Source organism: Drosophila kikkawai, chromosome 3L (genome assembly GCF_030179895.1).
Source record: "Drosophila kikkawai strain 14028-0561.14 chromosome 3L, DkikHiC1v2, whole genome shotgun sequence".
NCBI lineage: Eukaryota > Metazoa > Arthropoda > Insecta > Diptera > Drosophilidae > Drosophila > Drosophila kikkawai.
Genome location: NC_091730.1, coordinates 23019575 through 23036752, shown reverse-complemented (window position 1 = coordinate 23036752; position 17178 = coordinate 23019575). Strand labels below are relative to the sequence as shown.

Here is a 17178-nt window from a genome sequence, read left to right as displayed (position 1 = left end):
AGTTTGATATTGCTTACACTGTGCGGTGCATTCAGCAGTCGTAGGATGGTGGCCAGCTGGTGGGCCAGCGGCATGGTGGTGGTGAAGGCGTAGGTGGGCGCCCGCACTGGGATCGGGAAGGCGGTGCAGGCCGAGAGGGGATCGCTGTCCACCAGGTACTGCACTCGGAACGTGATCAGCTCGTCGGGCTCCATTTTGACAATCATTTTGGCTGCTTTTTGGCGGATTTCAATCACTTTTGCACATTGGTCTTATTTGATTTGCGTCTATTTACTTTTCCCGATTTTCACTGTTATTTATTTACATTTTCACTTGAGCTCGAACTGGAAATGGATTTTTTGGCATGAATTTCTTGTGTTTGCTTTGGTTCGCTTGCAATTTGTTTTAATTTTGATTTTTTAGCTGCGGCCCAAGCCGAGCCAAGCCCCTCAACGAATTTGAATCGAAAACATTGTTGCATAATTGTACACACGCATGTTGCGCAATTTTATGCTAAATATTGCAAATTGTTGGCGTGCCACGCCCACCCTGGCGCCCCCTTGAAGCTGGCCGAAGATTCGAATAGCATAATTGCTATACCGAACCGGCTCGCGATCTCTTTTCTCTTTATTTGTGTAAATATTTGTCTTTGGATTTCTGGTTGGACGACAACTCGCCTTGGCTCATAACGCCAATGTTGATGATGATGATGATGATGGGGACCGCAATCATGATGACGATGGCGACGGTTGTGTAACTTTCAATTCAATGTCAGTAAAGAAAAAGAGACACCCGCCCCGCTGCGGTGTTGTTATATTTAAATCATCAGCATGCAGGGCGCTGCCTCAAATCGAAACCAAATCAAGCCTGAAATATCAAAAAGGCGACGTCTTGGTGCCTTTCCACTCAGAAAAAAAGTGGAGTTATGATAGATCGAAGCTAAAATAGCTATGTTTTATTTAATTACACGATGTTACTTTAAAACTGTGCCAAAGTTTAAGTCTCTTCGATAAAAGAAATATTTTGATGGGCAATCCCTTGTCTTCTGATATTATATGTGTCCTAAATAAAACCAATTAGTTCCTAAATAACTACAAGACTCTTGTCTGTATATTGAGGTATTTGGAATATATAAATAAAATAAAATTTTAAATATATAAATTATATATTTAACAATTATTGTGTAAATAATTCATACCCTTATTTTCAGTCACAAAAAAAAAGCTATCGTTTTTAATGACAGACACTCTTCGCTTAAACAATTTCACAGAGAAACATTATCTTTAATGAACCCTTCAAATATCTTCAATCCAGAATATTTTTTGTCAGTGTACATCTATTGCTATCTCAGCCCCACAAGGTACCGCTAAATGTCAGACGTTATGTGCGCTGTTTATGCAAATATGCAAGAGACGGTCGCTGCAGAGGTTTCTGCGGTTTATGGGCCGAGGGCCTGTTAACGAGGTTCTTGAGTGGTCGTGGTCTTGGTAAGTTGGTAGCCGGAGTTCTCCCCCGGTACGAGTGCCCCGCATAATTGTTCATAACGTGACTTTGCCGCCGGAGTTGGTCTTGAAGTTGGATTTGGACTTGGACTTGAAGTCGCGGCTCAAACACTTGTCGCACACTGACATTGAACTCGGCGGAGGTCCGAAGACGGTTGGGAAATGGCTCGAAATGCGATGAGATGAAATGAGATGCTTGCTCGTATTTTAGAAAGTATTTTTATGAGCCTACACGTAAAAGAAGACAATTAGCTAGCAATTATTTAAATTATTTTTCATAATTTTTAAGAGCATACTAAAGTTTTGTTGATAAACTAAGAGCAAACACCTTATGTTTATTATAGTTAAGACAAACTAAGAAGTAGATAGAACGGGAATATGGCGCAATAAAAATTAACATATTTTGGTTAATATTTAGGTAAACCTATAATTTGGAAGCTGACGTAGATATTACTCAATACCATCCACATCAATTAGCTTTCTTCTCGCGAGCAATTAATAAATTCCTTTACCACCATTTTTCACTTAACAGATTCTCGTGGGCTACCATTTGGCAATTTGCCAAACACGTTTACCAATAAGTCACTTTGGAACTTGAAATTTGTACTATACAACATGTAATTATTTAGTATTTTAGCAACTAACTCAACACATTTTTCACAGATGCCAAAAGTGGCGGCTTTTAAAAAGCCACAAAAAGCGCGCTTAATTGCAATAATTCATTGCGAAGCCACAGCGAACAGCAATGTGAGGTAAATACGACTAAAAAAAAATACAACAAAACAAAATGAAAGCCATAAAAAAGGCTAATAAAAGCGGCTAACAAAGGGAAAACAAAAGCCAAGAATATTGTGCAAACGTAAACAGCTGTTCCAAAGACCCGCCGAGTTCGAATGCCCGATTCTGGCGAACGGCGAAATACGGAATGTGAAATGAAAAAATAAAGTCGAGTCATTAAGCGCTGAACCGAGGTGTTTTCAGGTGGGCTTTAGGGCTGGGCCAAGGGTCCCCGTCCCCTCCAGAAAGGAAGTTAACAACAAAGAGTTAGGGTTTAATTGAAAGACAGCGCAGAGCAGGACTGGCAGGAGGAAGACAGGCCTTGCCAGGCTTCTTTTCCTCTTCCTTTGCTCTTTTTGTTTCTTTGGCAAAAAGCAGGTGTGCCAAAACTGAAACCAAAATACGAATCCCAGCAAAGAACCGGCAGAAAAAAAGCCAACTACCAACCGGCAACAACTTGTTCTCAACATGCAAAAGTCAAGTTACAGCCGGCTGCCTTTTGGTTTCGTTTTTAAAAATTGAAAATGAAGTCAGAGCCGGCCGAAGAGATTTTACTTTCACGCATATAAAATGCCAGTTTATAAATGGACTTGGACTTGGGCTCCTGGCCAGGCCGGAACTCTCGATCGGCCAAAAAAGGGTTTCGCCCCAGTCAAAAGTTAAGTGTACATCGGCGAAAATCGCTGTGGCACTCGTCGTCTATGGCTTCCTCATTGCCGGCGACGTGCAGAAATTTAATGAAATTAAATAAATATTATAGGAAAACTAAAAGCCATTGTACAGGCTGGCATATTTAGTTACAAATTACGACAATGGCGCCGGAGACCGATGTTGGCCATATTAAAGTGTAAATAATTTATGCAAATGCTGCAGTCAGTCGCGCAATTTGGCAGCACCGGCACCCACAACAGAAGCAATAACAAAAGTAACAATGAAATACACTGGGGAAAAAGGGGTAATTATAAATGAGAAAAAATAAAATACTTTAAAAGTAAATATTTCCAATTATCATATAAGCCAGAAGATAATTGATACTTTGTTAATTTACTAGCAATTTACTTTGTGCCGAAGGCAAATCTAATTTTGATAATTATAAGCACACACTAATTTTCAGATTTTCCGGTCAAGAATTATCCAAAAATTGCCCCCAATTTTGGCTGGGTGTACAGTAACCACTGGCAGGTAATGAAACCCGCCCGCTGGCTCAAGGAAACTCTGCTGGTCTCCTCTTTTTTTTTCGACTCCACTCGCCTTGACTCGCTTAAATGAACTTTCACTTTTTAGTGCCTTGTGGTCGTTTACTGGCTTTCCAGCCCCTCGTCACCCCATCACCTCGTCACCCGCTATCCGCCATCCGCCATCCGCAGACTTATGTTGCAATCGCTGGAGGAGCCAGGCAGTCGCTGCTTCTTCGCTTTTTATGCCATCAATTATGCAAATTTTCCTTGCCGCGATGGCTAATAACTTAGCAATTTCCCAAAGACGCTTAATTGACAGCTACTGTGCAGCGACATTAGCAGCCTTACCCACGGCGCTTCCATATGATCCATTAAATATTACCGGATGATCACGACTCAGTTGTGCTCTCCACAGAGCATTGACATTGATGGAGTTCAGGTCTTTTTAGGGGGACCGGAAGAAACATATATAATTTGAGTTGAAATAGAGAAACAAGCAGTTTTTAACAAGCTCAAATAATCTCCTAATTTCTCGCCATGTATGATTCTTTACTGCTAACTGTCGCACCAGAAAGTCAAATAAACCAAATCATTTTGCAATATATTAAAATAATAATCTTTGTCATAACAAAATTTCATGAAATCGAATCTGTTAATTGGCTATAACTAGCTGTGTGCTGACCAAGTGCCAAGTATATCATCCATAGCTCGCTCATTCATTTTTAAAAGTCTCCTTTAACAAGTTGACTTTATCTTTGGCATAATCACTTCAAAGCCAATATATATTTAGCTTATTAATTAAGAAGTCATATTGATTACTTCAACTTTATCTTAATATCTGCACTAGGGAAATACATAAACATTACACACGTGACACTTGATCGATTTCAAGTTCATTCGAAGTTGTACTATTTAATTTGGTTTACTTGTTACCTAAACAGTTACTTATCTGTTAGTTAGCTGCAAAGTGAACAATCGAAACCGTTGTCTGACATACCTCAGTATCGGACAGGAATTTGCGATACTTATCGCTGACTTAATAAAGTCATAAACGCAGATAGGTTCAATAAGTTCGCAGAATGCGCAAAAAAAGCGAATAAAAAATAGGGGAACAAGCTGAAAAAGCTTCCCACTTTGGCTGTGGATATGCCTCGCTGAACAGCAAATATTTTTGGCCATACAAATTCAAGAAGAAATAAAGGAATACCATGTGAGCTCGGGGAAACAGTTCCACACACACATTCCTCGACGATTTGTCACGCCAAGATCGGAGTGCTGGAGAAAACGAAACTAAATGCGTTTTTCCAAGACACAAACAAACAAATAATTTGAGCGGGGCTTTCGGGCGGGGGGAAAAGGGTTCTCCGGCAATCAGAAGAAAAGTTGTTTGACCTCTTGACTGAATGACTGACTGACAGACGGCCTGGCTAACAGACTGCAACACATAAAATTGTTAAGCGACTGCATTTAAAAATAATTTCAGCTGCCAATAACAGAAACACGGGCAACAACGATGATTGGCCTGGGCACAGGGACTGAAACTGGGATTCGAATAGGGCTGAGAGCGGGATCTGAAGCAACAGAGCTTGACTGGCACTAGTTTACAAGGGAAATGCATCAAATGTAAGTTTCAGTTTAAATAATGTACTTTTTTAATATTAGTTCTTCTTCAAATAAGTTATATTTTATTAAGAATTATGTTTTGTAGAAATTAGAATTTAGGGTTTGATTGTATATGCATTTATTTCTGCAAATACTGTAAATATTCTATTAAAAACTTGGTTTATTTTGAAATATTTTAATTTAGATATCATAAAAACACTTTACCGCCTTTAAGTAAGACTTTGTTAGCTAGTGTAATAGACCCCGAAACAAGTTTGAACCGCACAGAGACAGAAAATTGTGTCACGTTTGTGTTTGAAACGGTTAAATGTTTGAGGAAAACACTGGAACACATTAAGAGGGACGAGAAGAAAGAGATCTGGAGGGAACTTCGAAACGGGGGTACGATATCCCCATTCCATAGAATTCGGAGCTCCGACACGTGCATACCGAGGCATAATGTGCGTGTGCGCTTGATTTATTGGACTCTCCAGCTGGACGATGGCCAGAACCGCGTCTGATTTCGTATGCAGCGGATGCCCCCAACTCTCTGCAGCCAAAGTCCAAGAATGCCAGCTCATTATGCCACCGGCTAAAAGGGGGAATAGGTAACTGGGAGGGTATGGTTTTTCACAGTTAATTATAACAATAGCAGCAAATCGCCTCTGGCAGCTCGTAATTGTCATAAGCCCCCGGAGGAACGGAAATGGAGAAGCACTCTGGCGACACTACCACTAAGACCAGGAAATCGCCGACTATCGACTACCGCGTGTTCAGTTGGAAAATTCCCAGCTTACCATCTTGGAGCCGTGCCATTCGTAAGTGTCAATATGTTAATTGCCCCATGGGAAGAGGTGGAAACGGAGGAGCTGCCTCTGCGGATTGGGGTCAAGTCAGAAGTGGTCTACTAGCAGCGCCAGAGAGTGCATGGAAAATGCATCGGAACGGTAGCCACTCGAACAGAGGAAAGTGTTTTCGAGAAAATAATTAAGAGAGATTTTAATTATGCATATTACAGAGCAAAGTAGAGAAGGTGAGAGTGTCAGAAGATTTATCGAAAGGAGAAGGAAATTATATGGCTTTCGCTTGAAAAATAATTTATACAAATATTCTGAGCACTCTCGGGTGTAATTATTCAATTTAAATTCATAAGGACAGAAAAAAACAACCATAATAATATCTTGGGAACTAAAAAATTAACCTGAAACATTGAATTGTAATATAATCATATTAGGCTCTTCTACAAGGAGCATTTAATAACCAAAAATCAGGTTAAAAGAGTAATTAACTAAAACTGATATTAACAAATATAATTTCCCCAATTAGTACCTGTAAATCTCCTACTAAAACCCCAATTTTATAAAGAACCAGCTGACAACATCATAGAAATTAGCATTGAGCCTAAAACAAGAGTAAACATCTGATAACTGGCCGAGATAAAGGCCTCGTTCCACCGAACGTAATGTGTGTTGGTTTATAATTTATGTGCCTCATTTGGTCAGATAAATGCTATGTGTTACGTGGGAAAGTCACTCGGAGATCTCGAAGATCTCTCTCCTGCCCCAAATTACGCGCCATCGAAGGCAGCTCCGGGACAGATAGATCTACCTGAAAGGAATGCATCTCTCTGGGCGTTTGACAAGACAAACGACAGAATCTCTGTGTTGAACATTTTGTCATTTTGATAGATCACCCAACACCTCTCCCTTTACATTGGGATCAGATCGGATGGGATGGGATGTGTCATATACAGATGTGGTGGCCACAGGTCCATTTCCATCTTTCGGTTATTTTTGAATGCAAGCGGGCAGCATGAATTCTTACAAAATATCAGCATACTGAAATACACACAATGCCCCCGCCACATATATATATTTATACAGATAAATCGTATATATATCTTTTATGTGGATATTCATTTGCTCTACTAATTTGCTGGTCTGTGTGAGTGCGTGACTAATATTTTGAGTGCAGCGAGCAAAAAAAAAAAAAGAAGAAATAAATGGGAAACAACTTGGCCACGATTTTGATGGTTATGCAATGCAAATGACAACAAACGGCAACAACAATCATAATAATAATAAAGTTAAAATACTTTTTAGCCAAGAGGCAGAGAAAGAGAGACGGAAGGGGTAAAATGGCCCAGTTTTCCGCAGCTTCTGCTCTCAGCTGCGACAATTTTCGTCTCGAATTCAGGTCAAACATTTAACGAATTTCGATATTTCTATGTTATTTTTATGTTGGGGCCTGTAATAACTAGAATATTTAGAATTTTTCGATTTTACATTTGACTTAAGGCGGAGCCCGCGAAGCTAATTTCAAAGATGATGGACAAGAATATTGGAGGAATTTAGAAGAGAAGAGAATTTTAGAAGAGCAGAGGAGCATAATGCATATCTTTAAGTCTTTAGGAAACAATTTCTTTAACAATATACCGGAAATTCAAATAAATACAACTCAAAAGTGGATGATAAACTATATTTATCTTCAGCTTAGAGTTACTTAAGGTTTAAATATATCATTGTATAGCCTACAAAAAAAAAAAAAGCAAAAATACCCAGACATTATTCATACGCTCCAATGACGGATGTTTGCCCAAATGTTCTGCTCAGACGATGATGAATGGAAAGTCAAGACCTGATGCTGTTTGAGCAACGTGTTTAGTCATATCGCATGCCCAATTTTCTTTACGAGCGCTTTTCACTCAACAGCTCATCCCATTTGAATAACAATATTAAAGCGACAGCTCCGGCTTTTATTTGATTTTTATAATTTCCCGGCCTAATGAGCGACGCCAAGCCGGGCGCTGAGCCACCATTTAATGGTCTAATAAACAATGCGCTTTATCGCCGCATCTTCGGCGTCTTCGGACGTGTTTTCACTTTAGCCATGATAAATTGCTTACAAACAAATTTTGGTATTTGAGCTTTTTTTCTGGCATTTTTTATATATGTATTTGTTTGCCGATTGCATCTGCCATCCGCCAAGACAGGTAGAGAGAGAGAAAAAGACGGACAGCCAGGCATTTTCCAGCATAAATCACATTTGACGACTCACACTGCAAACAGAGTTTATCGAGGAGAGATGGAGGTAGAAATCAACAAGCCCCGTATTAATTTTATGCAGATTTTATGCAACCATCCCGTTTAAATGTTGCACACGCTTGATAAATTGCCGATGGCTCTTGGTTATCTGCTGGGACTCGGCTGGGTCTTCAGTTTCGGATTTCGGATTTCGGGTTTCGGGGGAGTGTCCAAGACACATCCAACTCCAGCTCGGCTTGAGTGTTAAATTATGGCTCTTGTGGCGACGGCGACGGGGCAAGGTCAAGTTGAGGTTGATTGATTCGAAATGCAATTTCAAACGCTGAATAGTTATTGCTGAAAGAAATGTGGAGGAAAAAGAGCCGGAGCCCGCCTCCTCCTACTTACAACACGGCAATCAAGGTCGCAGTATTTCTCAATAACCTCATCGCGATGCTGTAATCAGCTTTTTTTCACTCGACATTGTATTTATAAACATTCTGCGGGCAACAAAACCGCAAATTGTTTCCCCAACCTCAGGCCAAAGCAAATCAATTCAAGGCAAAGCGATCCCATACAAAAGATCTCTGATCCAGGGATCGGAGTCGGAGAGCCACGTAAAGCCGACTTGTTTCACCTAATTGCTTTTATGGACATTTTTCTTGCCGTAAACTTTTTTATGGTCCCACAATCAAACTACTTTGCATTTTATGAACCCTTTGGTGGCATTTTCCCGGAGCCACACGGGTGCATCAGCCCGGCCATCAACCGCCAGCCGTCAAGTTTTATGACGACCATTGAAAGCCATTGACGAGATGGCTGAACCTGCGATAAAAATCACTGAAAATTTGTTGAACTTCACTGATAAGCCCAGACCAATGTCAAGTTATCACTTCATTAGTGGGCCGCCCGTTGGTACGGGGGCGAAATATAGTTGTTTTTGAGGCCTAGGGCCTTTGGAAATGTAAAGAAAACGGTGTGTTTGATTTATAGGAAGTTGTTTGCTTGGTAGAAATGAAGTGACAGCTTATTTGATTGAAATAGGGGTTTCTGATGTTTTACTAAACTTGTTCAAAGTTAATTTATTTTCTAAAACCCTTACGTATTCTTCGCGTTGAGAATTATTCATTTTTCTAGCTCAAGCAAAAATCAATAAAAATAAATATGTATTTTGTAGCTGGAAAAGCCTTGACCCGAAAAGGCAAAACATCGGCAGAGCAATATTCTGTAGTGCATTATGTCAATGTTAGAGACACAAAGAATACGGCCGTATATTCGGAATCCATGTCAATGAAAGTGAGAAGAAAAAACGAGGCAGGGCGGCGAATAAATCAATAAAGTTTAGTGGCTCGGACGGACCTTCGTGCTAATGGGTTATTTATTTTCCCGGCTGATGTGCATGTAGCAGCGACTGCCTTCGGTGGCGTGTACTAAGCCACTGACCTCAATAGCACTTAGCATTTAGCAAGCGGCGCCGAAGAAACCAAGCTGCGAAGTTTTTACTATATTTTTTTCGGGGTGTGGTTGCCGCACCGCCGACACTTTCATTGTTTGGCCAACGCTTTATCGGCCAAATACATATATCCATCATAGGGAGCTCTCTATGAGGGGAAAATGCAAAAAAGAGGGAATAACTCACTAATGCGCTTTGTCTGCCAACTTGATTGTTAGTTAATGAGCTGAAAGAGTTTTTCAACAGCCGGATAACAGCGGAGACGACGGGTTTTTGGGGCTTTAGGCTCTTTACATAAGCCAGGAGATACGAATTCCCACGCAATTGAGGCAAAGCCGATTACAGATCATATGCATTCAACGTAATTTGGCAGTAAGACGGGCATTATAATTAGCTGTCAGTGGTTTGGCTGATAGTTAAGCGAATTAGATCCCCGGCTAACAAAAGCAACAAAAAAAGGCCGCACACCTGAACTCACCTTGACTTTGCATAGTCAACGAACACGACTCCAACTCGGTAGCCAGATAAGCGCTGAAAGATAACGCATAAACTAAGCGAAAAATGTTGAAAAAATAAACCCAAGAAATGGCTGAAAGGCAGGCGGCCACAGAGAGTGAGATATATATGTATGTTAGCTATGACGGTGAAGTTTTCCCCGACTTAAGATCTTTTTCTCCAGGCTTAACTAAGTGCTGGATGGTGTTCGCTCTCTGCTTCTTGCGCAGCACAATTAAAAAATTGGATTAGCGAATGCAGGCGAGAAAAAAGCAGAGCAAAGAGTGAAAAGTCGCCGCGGAGGGGGGCAGAAAAACCCTAGCTGAAACTAAAGCTAAATCTGAAGTGTCCGCGGTTGGCACGTCAACAGGCAGCCGACGTCGGCGTTGGCAGATTACGCCGGCAGATAATTAAAATCGTAACTACGTTTACGACGAACCTGGCACAGTGGGTGCGTCGAGTCTGCAACCGTTTTTCTATCCTCTTTTTTTTTTGGCAAGAGTTCAGCAACGCGAATGACACAAAAAGTGGATCTGTTTTTTGGATGAAGTCAAACTTTTTTATGGCATTACGTGAGTTTTAGCTAATTTGTGGGTTAACACATGTAAAGTAATCTGAAATGGGTTTTTTAATATACAGTTATTATGATCAACAACCCATTGAGAACAATATTTCTACCATAAAAAAATTAATATCTTTAAATAAATATCCCGAAAATATCATGCTATGAACTAGCTAACATAGTTATAATTTTATTCCATCTAATAAAAATTAATTTGTCTTCAAACGAAGTATAGAGGTTACTAGTTTTTTTAGTTAATCCGAAACAATTCCCGAGTCTGATCTCAACCGAAATAACCTTTTCCAGATTCTCACATCTCCATAATGGCATTTTTGCACGTTTCTTTGCAAAATCAGTGCACCGAATTTCACAACCCACTGTAATTCGCGGTGCTTGTGTCTATAACTAAATAGAAGCTCTTGTGTCGTACTTCGTACTTAGCGCACTAACCGCGTTGAAATGGGGTTTGTTTACCCCCGCCAGCCCCTTCAGGGGTTCCCCCCTCGCACAGCTGGTCTTTTATTTTAGCTTTATTATTTCTCTTCTTTTTTGCACAGCAGATAGAGCTAACAGAATTAACTTATTCTGTTTCGCCATAATAAATTCCATAGCATTCTTTATTTGCATATTAAAAAGTAAATAAATGCTGAGCAGGAGGAGCACGAGCAGATGGAGGAGAAGACCTAGACTATGTTTTAGTGCTGGATGGGATTTAGTTGAGTTGGTCATGTGCCTGATTATACATACTGTACGGAGTGGAGTGTAATATAGTGCAATCAAGTCTCTAATTGAGCGACAGTCTAGAGGGCCTTGGTATTTGGGGCACTACAATGAAGCTAATTTGCTGTCAATAATTTGTGGGTTACCAGGTGACAGATGGCAATGCAGATACAAATGCAGATGCTGACATACACAGGCAGAAAAGGGGTCTTATATGAATTTAAATTAGTTACCAATTTAGGTTAATTTAATTTCTTAAGGAATGTTATTATTTTGTGAAAGGAAATATAGATTTCCAACTGACAATAGAGTGTATATACTATATCAAAATTATATCCATTTCGCTTCTGTGTAGCCACTGACAGGGAAAGCACGATCACTTGACGCCTTTGGGGGCAATTTCCCCGTTAATGGGTGAAAATAAATAATATTTCTCAGCTCGTAATTTGGCAAAAACTGCGCCGAAGATTTGCTTCCTTGTCGAACACAACAAGCGAGTCCCGCTCGCAGAAGAAAGAAGCCCGGAGAGGCCGGGGAATGGGACTGGGACTGGGACTGGGACTGAGGCTTATATCGAGATTTATTTGCACAATTCCGGTTTTGGGCCCTCTCGTTCCCTCCTGATTTTTTGTATATTTCAATTTTTACTACCACTATTTGCTATGTGGCTTCTTCGCAGGGAGACAGATCCTCAATAGGTGTTGCAGTTGGAGTTGGAGTGGGATAGAGCGGCGCAGACAGTGTGTCCTTCTCCTCCCCAGAGGAACCAGTTGACAAAGAGGAAGTGGGGACAGAGCGAGACGGAGCGAGACAGCTGTTCCCCAAAACTGAAGAACTTTTGACACTGAACTTAGCGCCCACAGTGAAGCCTCAATTGAGACGACTTTTGGGAAACTTTGGAGCTCGAGCGCGGATTATGATGTTTCGCCGCCGACTTTGACACAGTGACACGCAGAAAATCGATAATCCTTCAAAATAAATTGCAATTTTATGTGGGCTAGTTAGCAATATTTAACGATGTTTCCGCCTCTACTTCCACAATACGTTTCGCACAATTATCGCTGATTTGTTTCTTCTATTTGGTTGTTTTTTGTTTTTTGTTAATCACTTATGACTTTTGTTAAGCCTTTCGTATTTCGTATTACCAATTGTTGTAGCAACTAAGGCAGTTAAAATACTATAAACGTTGCCCACAACGACAACAAGAACGGCACAGCACACACAGGTGACTTCGGGGTGGGCGGCAGGGGGTAGGCGACGCGCGCAGCTGAGCGACGGTTGCTTCGCTCGGTGGTTTATCCGTTTTGTTTTCACACCGTTTTCACCCGCGACGACCACGACGACGGCGAAGGCGAAACGACTGAACTTGAGCGCGTTCGCTGGGGAACTAAACCGAACTGAACCAACTGGGTCCAACTGAATCCAACTGAACGGAACGCCAAAGCAGCGAGCGCAGGAAGAAGAAGCAGAAGGTGGAAGAAGAAGGCAGCGCCAAAAGTGCAAGAAGAAGCGGCGGACGGAGAGAGCACAAGAGACCGAGAGAGAGAAAGACACTACACTAGAAAGAAAAAGTGAAACCAAGGAAGAAATTGGGAAAAATGTTTACACGATTCCTGATATATGAAAATGGCTCTGGGCTTGGCATCTATTGATAGAATACTGAAATGGTGCCAGAAAGTATGCTACTATTTTTTCAATGTTGGAAAAATATTAAGTATACGCAGATGTTCAACCTTTCATTTCATACTTTTGGGGACATTTATAAGCGATTTAAAATATAACTTTTTTTCAGTATAATTATTAACGGTAGTAAATTTTATTTATTAAAATGTATCTTATATTTTTAAGTTTAATAACTAAAATTACCGTTAATTAGTGAAAATTTACTCAAACAGATAATACAAAATATATTTGAAAGAGTTGTTCATAAATTTAATTATTGAAAAAGGCGTTTTATGTCCAAGTATTATGTTAAATATTTAATATAATTTTTGTTTTATATTTTAAATAATTTAGAATAACACAAAACTAAATTTAGATTTAAAAATTTTAACAAGTATCTGTAGTCTGTTTATAAATCACGGAGATTTTTGCCGAATGTTCAAGTTTACATAAATTTACATTTATTTTTAAAATAAATTGAACGAGTTTAAAAATTTGCCATATTATAATACATAACACATAAGGCTATAATTTGTTAAAGATATTGTAAACTTTTCAAAATTTAGTCTATTAAAATGAGTTTTCGAGATTTCTTCAAGTGTATACGTAAGCACTAGACATTCAGGTAAGAAAACGCTGACGCTACGCTTGCGTGACGTAAACAGCAAGACGTAAGGCGCTTGAGGCAGGTTGCGAGCGTAGTGAGTTGTTTCGTGTGTTGGATGTGATTGTGCGCTTGTGTGCGTGAGTGAGTGTGGTCAGGTGAGTGGCTGCAACATTGTTGCTATTTAGCCCGGTGTTTATCCCTCTAATTGAACATGCACTATTCCAAATATTTGGATAATTTATGAATATACCAAAAATTCGGGAGTCAATCTGAAGGCTAAGAATCAGAAAACATATTATTTCATAATAAATTAAATTCAAAAATGTAAAAAAAAATGTTCAAAGAACATTTCTACAAGTAATTTTAAAGACTTTTTCAATTTATTTGAAATAAGTATGTTAAGGTCGATTCCAATACAAAATATACTACAATATAAATATCATTTAAGGAAATTCTATCTTAAATATGCTTACATTAAATTTTCTATATTTTGATCTAATTAATTATTCGACCATTTATGGCTTATTTATCTTAGTGTACTTACAACTTACAAGTGCTCCCCATGCTCGGGCCTAAAAATAGCTTGGTGGCGCGTGTGCCACAATTTGGCCTTATCGTTGATGGAGCGTTAGCCTATCATTAGCCGGACTTTATGCTGGGCCTCAGACTAAGACTAAGACTCTGACTAAGACTGCAACTAAGACTCCGACTGCAGCTCGCCCGCTGTGTTTGCTGGGCGCTGACTTTTCGCGGTGGGTGTGTGCCGTCGCCTCGTGTAAGGTTGCGATTATGGGCAATATATTTTGGGTGCGGGCAATGGATTTACAAGTGCCATTGATTGGGTATTCGATCCAGATGCAGTGCGGGTGGTGGCCGGCTAATGGCTAATGACCGCACATTCGATATGCTACTTAATTGCAAATCGATAGTTGCAAATGGCAGGCCATCACAACAGTGAATAGTTTAGGGAAAGGAAATATTTGTAGCTAAATATTGTCAATAAAGAATAATAATAAACTGGACTTAGTCAGTTTATAATAAGGAAAAATTACGTATTAAAGAGACCTTCAAAGACACTTCTTTTTCCCTGAAAATAACACTTTACAACTCTGGATTTTCCCGCAGCGGGTCAAAGACGTCACTTAAATAGATGACTCCATTATCAAACGCCGACTCAAGCTTAAAATGTGAGTAAGCACTATAAAAACAAAGTATGTACATGAGCTGATAATATAGTTGTCTTTGCCGAAGCAACAATTGCCTTGAAATAAAAAACCAAAACCGAGACAGCATCAAAAGAGGGAGGAACGGGGAATACTTGAACCTGAGTCATCAAAGAGATCGTCGCAACATTTTTGTTTTTTTTTTTTCGCTGGTTGCCATTAAAATTGTGTTTATTTGTGCGAGCGGCGATAAATGAAAACTAAATGTCTCTTATAATGTAATTTGGGTAATTTCTGCTGCGGCGTTGCTCGACTCTGGTTTTGTTTTGGTTTTCACGCATCAATGCCAGATGCTATTTTCGGGCAGCGAATCACTTGGGTTCAGAGGTGACAACACCGAGCTTTTCTAGGGAATTGCTGCCTTGATAGGTTTTTTATGGCGGGTTGAATGGACTTTCGATTTTTAATGGCGACTTTTTTCGGCGACTTTTGCTTTTATGGCCACACATTTGACGGAACAAAGTCAACAATTGCTTTAAAGTACGAGAGTATTTCGCATTTAAGAAGCGAAATGAATAAACAAATATTTGCAAGCGGTATTTGTACGCCCCGCGTTGACCCCTCAGCCCATTCTCCCGGAAATATATATTTTACAGTTTACAGTTAGAGCTTCTTTGCCCCCTTGATTTGGTTTTATGGTCGTGTTAATTGCATTATGACCCATTTCAGCCGAGAGTTGTTCTCGCTGTTCCCTTGCCCTCGTTGTTGGTGCTAATGTGTGTGGCTTTGTGTGGCCAGCAAACTGGAGCGCGATTCTGGATCCGGAATCCCAAGCCAAATCCCGGCAAGGAAGCCGGCAGTCCCAAGCCGACGACTGAATGTAATTAAGATAAAATTTGTGTGCTCATGTTTTCATTCTGTGTGTGTCTGCTGTTCCGCGTTTTGTTCTGACATTGCTGCACTTTGTTTGCATTTATACCCATTTTGGTGAAGATTATTTTGGGTATATTCAGGTTTGGAGTACAAAAATTAAGGAGAAGTACTCCTCTTCTCCCTTATCTATAGAAAGCATGTTACTTTGAAGTCTTTTAGAATGGTTTTTAAGCCAATTAAGAACATGTTTAAAAGTATTCTATTAAAATTATAGTTGAAGTTAGAAGGAGGCAAAATTATCTATAAATTGAATAAGTAGATTTTTAAAACTAACCTATAACTATCTAGATAATGTAAATGTTTTAGGAAACTATAAATAAAAATTGTACAGCAAACCTGTGCCCATGCTCTTTCTGAGTCACATTTAAAGGCTGTAAATAAAGTGGTTTACACCCTAGCAGTATGTTCAGTTTTTAATTTAATTGCACCCAACTAAAGGTCATCGAAAAGTCGTATATCACACCGCAAAAACATTCTTATTGTTTGTGATTTTTCTTATTTTCAGAGTTCCAGACACCGGCGACTGACTCACAGACCCCTCAATCTGCCGCTGCCACTTGAGGGCTGTCACTCAAGACCGAATCTGGCGGCGATGCCGGAGGTGATAACTGCACCACTGCACCACCGAATCACCACCGCCAACAAATGGGTGTGGGTGCGCGCACCTTGGCTCGCCCTGGCCTGCCCTTTGTCGTTCCGGGTATTTAAATTGAAATTGAACGCCCAGCTGCTTCAGGTAAGCGATACGGGGCGGCGAGTGTCAAAAGTTCTGCGATAAGTGAAAGGTACGAGGTGTGGGTCTGCGACTATATCGATATATCTGGCCGATAAGTGCAGGGCAGGACGCTTGGAAATTAAGTATTTTCGATTTTAGCAGCAACGTAGTTTTCAGAGAAAGTTGGTCAAAGTGAAACATAAGAATTATTTTTAGTGACACAGCAAACGTTGAGAAATATAAAGGATGAAGGAAGTGCTTAAATCCCAAAAAAATATTGAATTTAATTCAGGAATTTATTTATGTAAATGTAAGCATTAAATGCGGAAAGTATCATCATATATGGAACTTAACTTAAATATTAAAATATCATTAGATTACTTGAAAGTATTTTTTATAAGATGTAAACAGTTTTATGAAATTGCTCCCGTGAAACTAATATACCCCTTTGTTCATATACTCTCCGAAATCCTAGGGTATTTGTATAAATAAACCAAAGTGTAGGCGGCAGTCGATATCGTAACAAGACGGGCAGGCTGCCAAAACGCTTGCAATCTGCCTAGAAATCGGGGAAAATTCGAGGGGTAGGGGCTGGTTTATGGGGGTGGACACTTACCCGGTGTTGCTGCTGCTGCTGCTGGTGTTGTGATTGTTGCTGTTGCTGATGCTGTTGTTGTGACTTTGGTGGCTCATAAAAGCTGTTGCCATTCTCCAACCACTCGACATCGCTGCAAGATCAAAATATAAAGAGAGAGAGATATATAAGCAACCACATGTTGAGCAAATTCACCACACAACAAACAGGAA

The 17178-nt window shown here is 40.0% G+C and overlaps 1 protein-coding gene across 7 annotated transcripts in view; it reads right to left on the bottom strand.

Annotated features, from left to right (window-relative positions):
* The window catches only part of Fhos (Formin homology 2 domain containing), a 46403-nt gene that overhangs the window by 18321 nt on the left and 10904 nt on the right, over positions 1 to 17178 (bottom strand). For 4 of the 7 annotated variants that reach the window (XR_001770807.3, XM_017170871.3, XM_017170872.3 and 1 more), the window contains exon 4: positions 16988 to 17099. Coding sequence is in view for 5 of the 7 variants with exons in the window: in XM_017170871.3 (XP_017026360.1) it covers positions 16988 to 17099 (112 nt within the window). In the remaining 2 variants the exon portion in view is untranslated. Of the gene's footprint in view, positions 1 to 17; positions 324 to 12436; positions 12684 to 16987; positions 17100 to 17178 lie in introns of those variants that run through there. The other 3 variants (XR_001770808.2, XM_017170874.2, XM_017170875.2) reach the window with 1 other exon arrangement.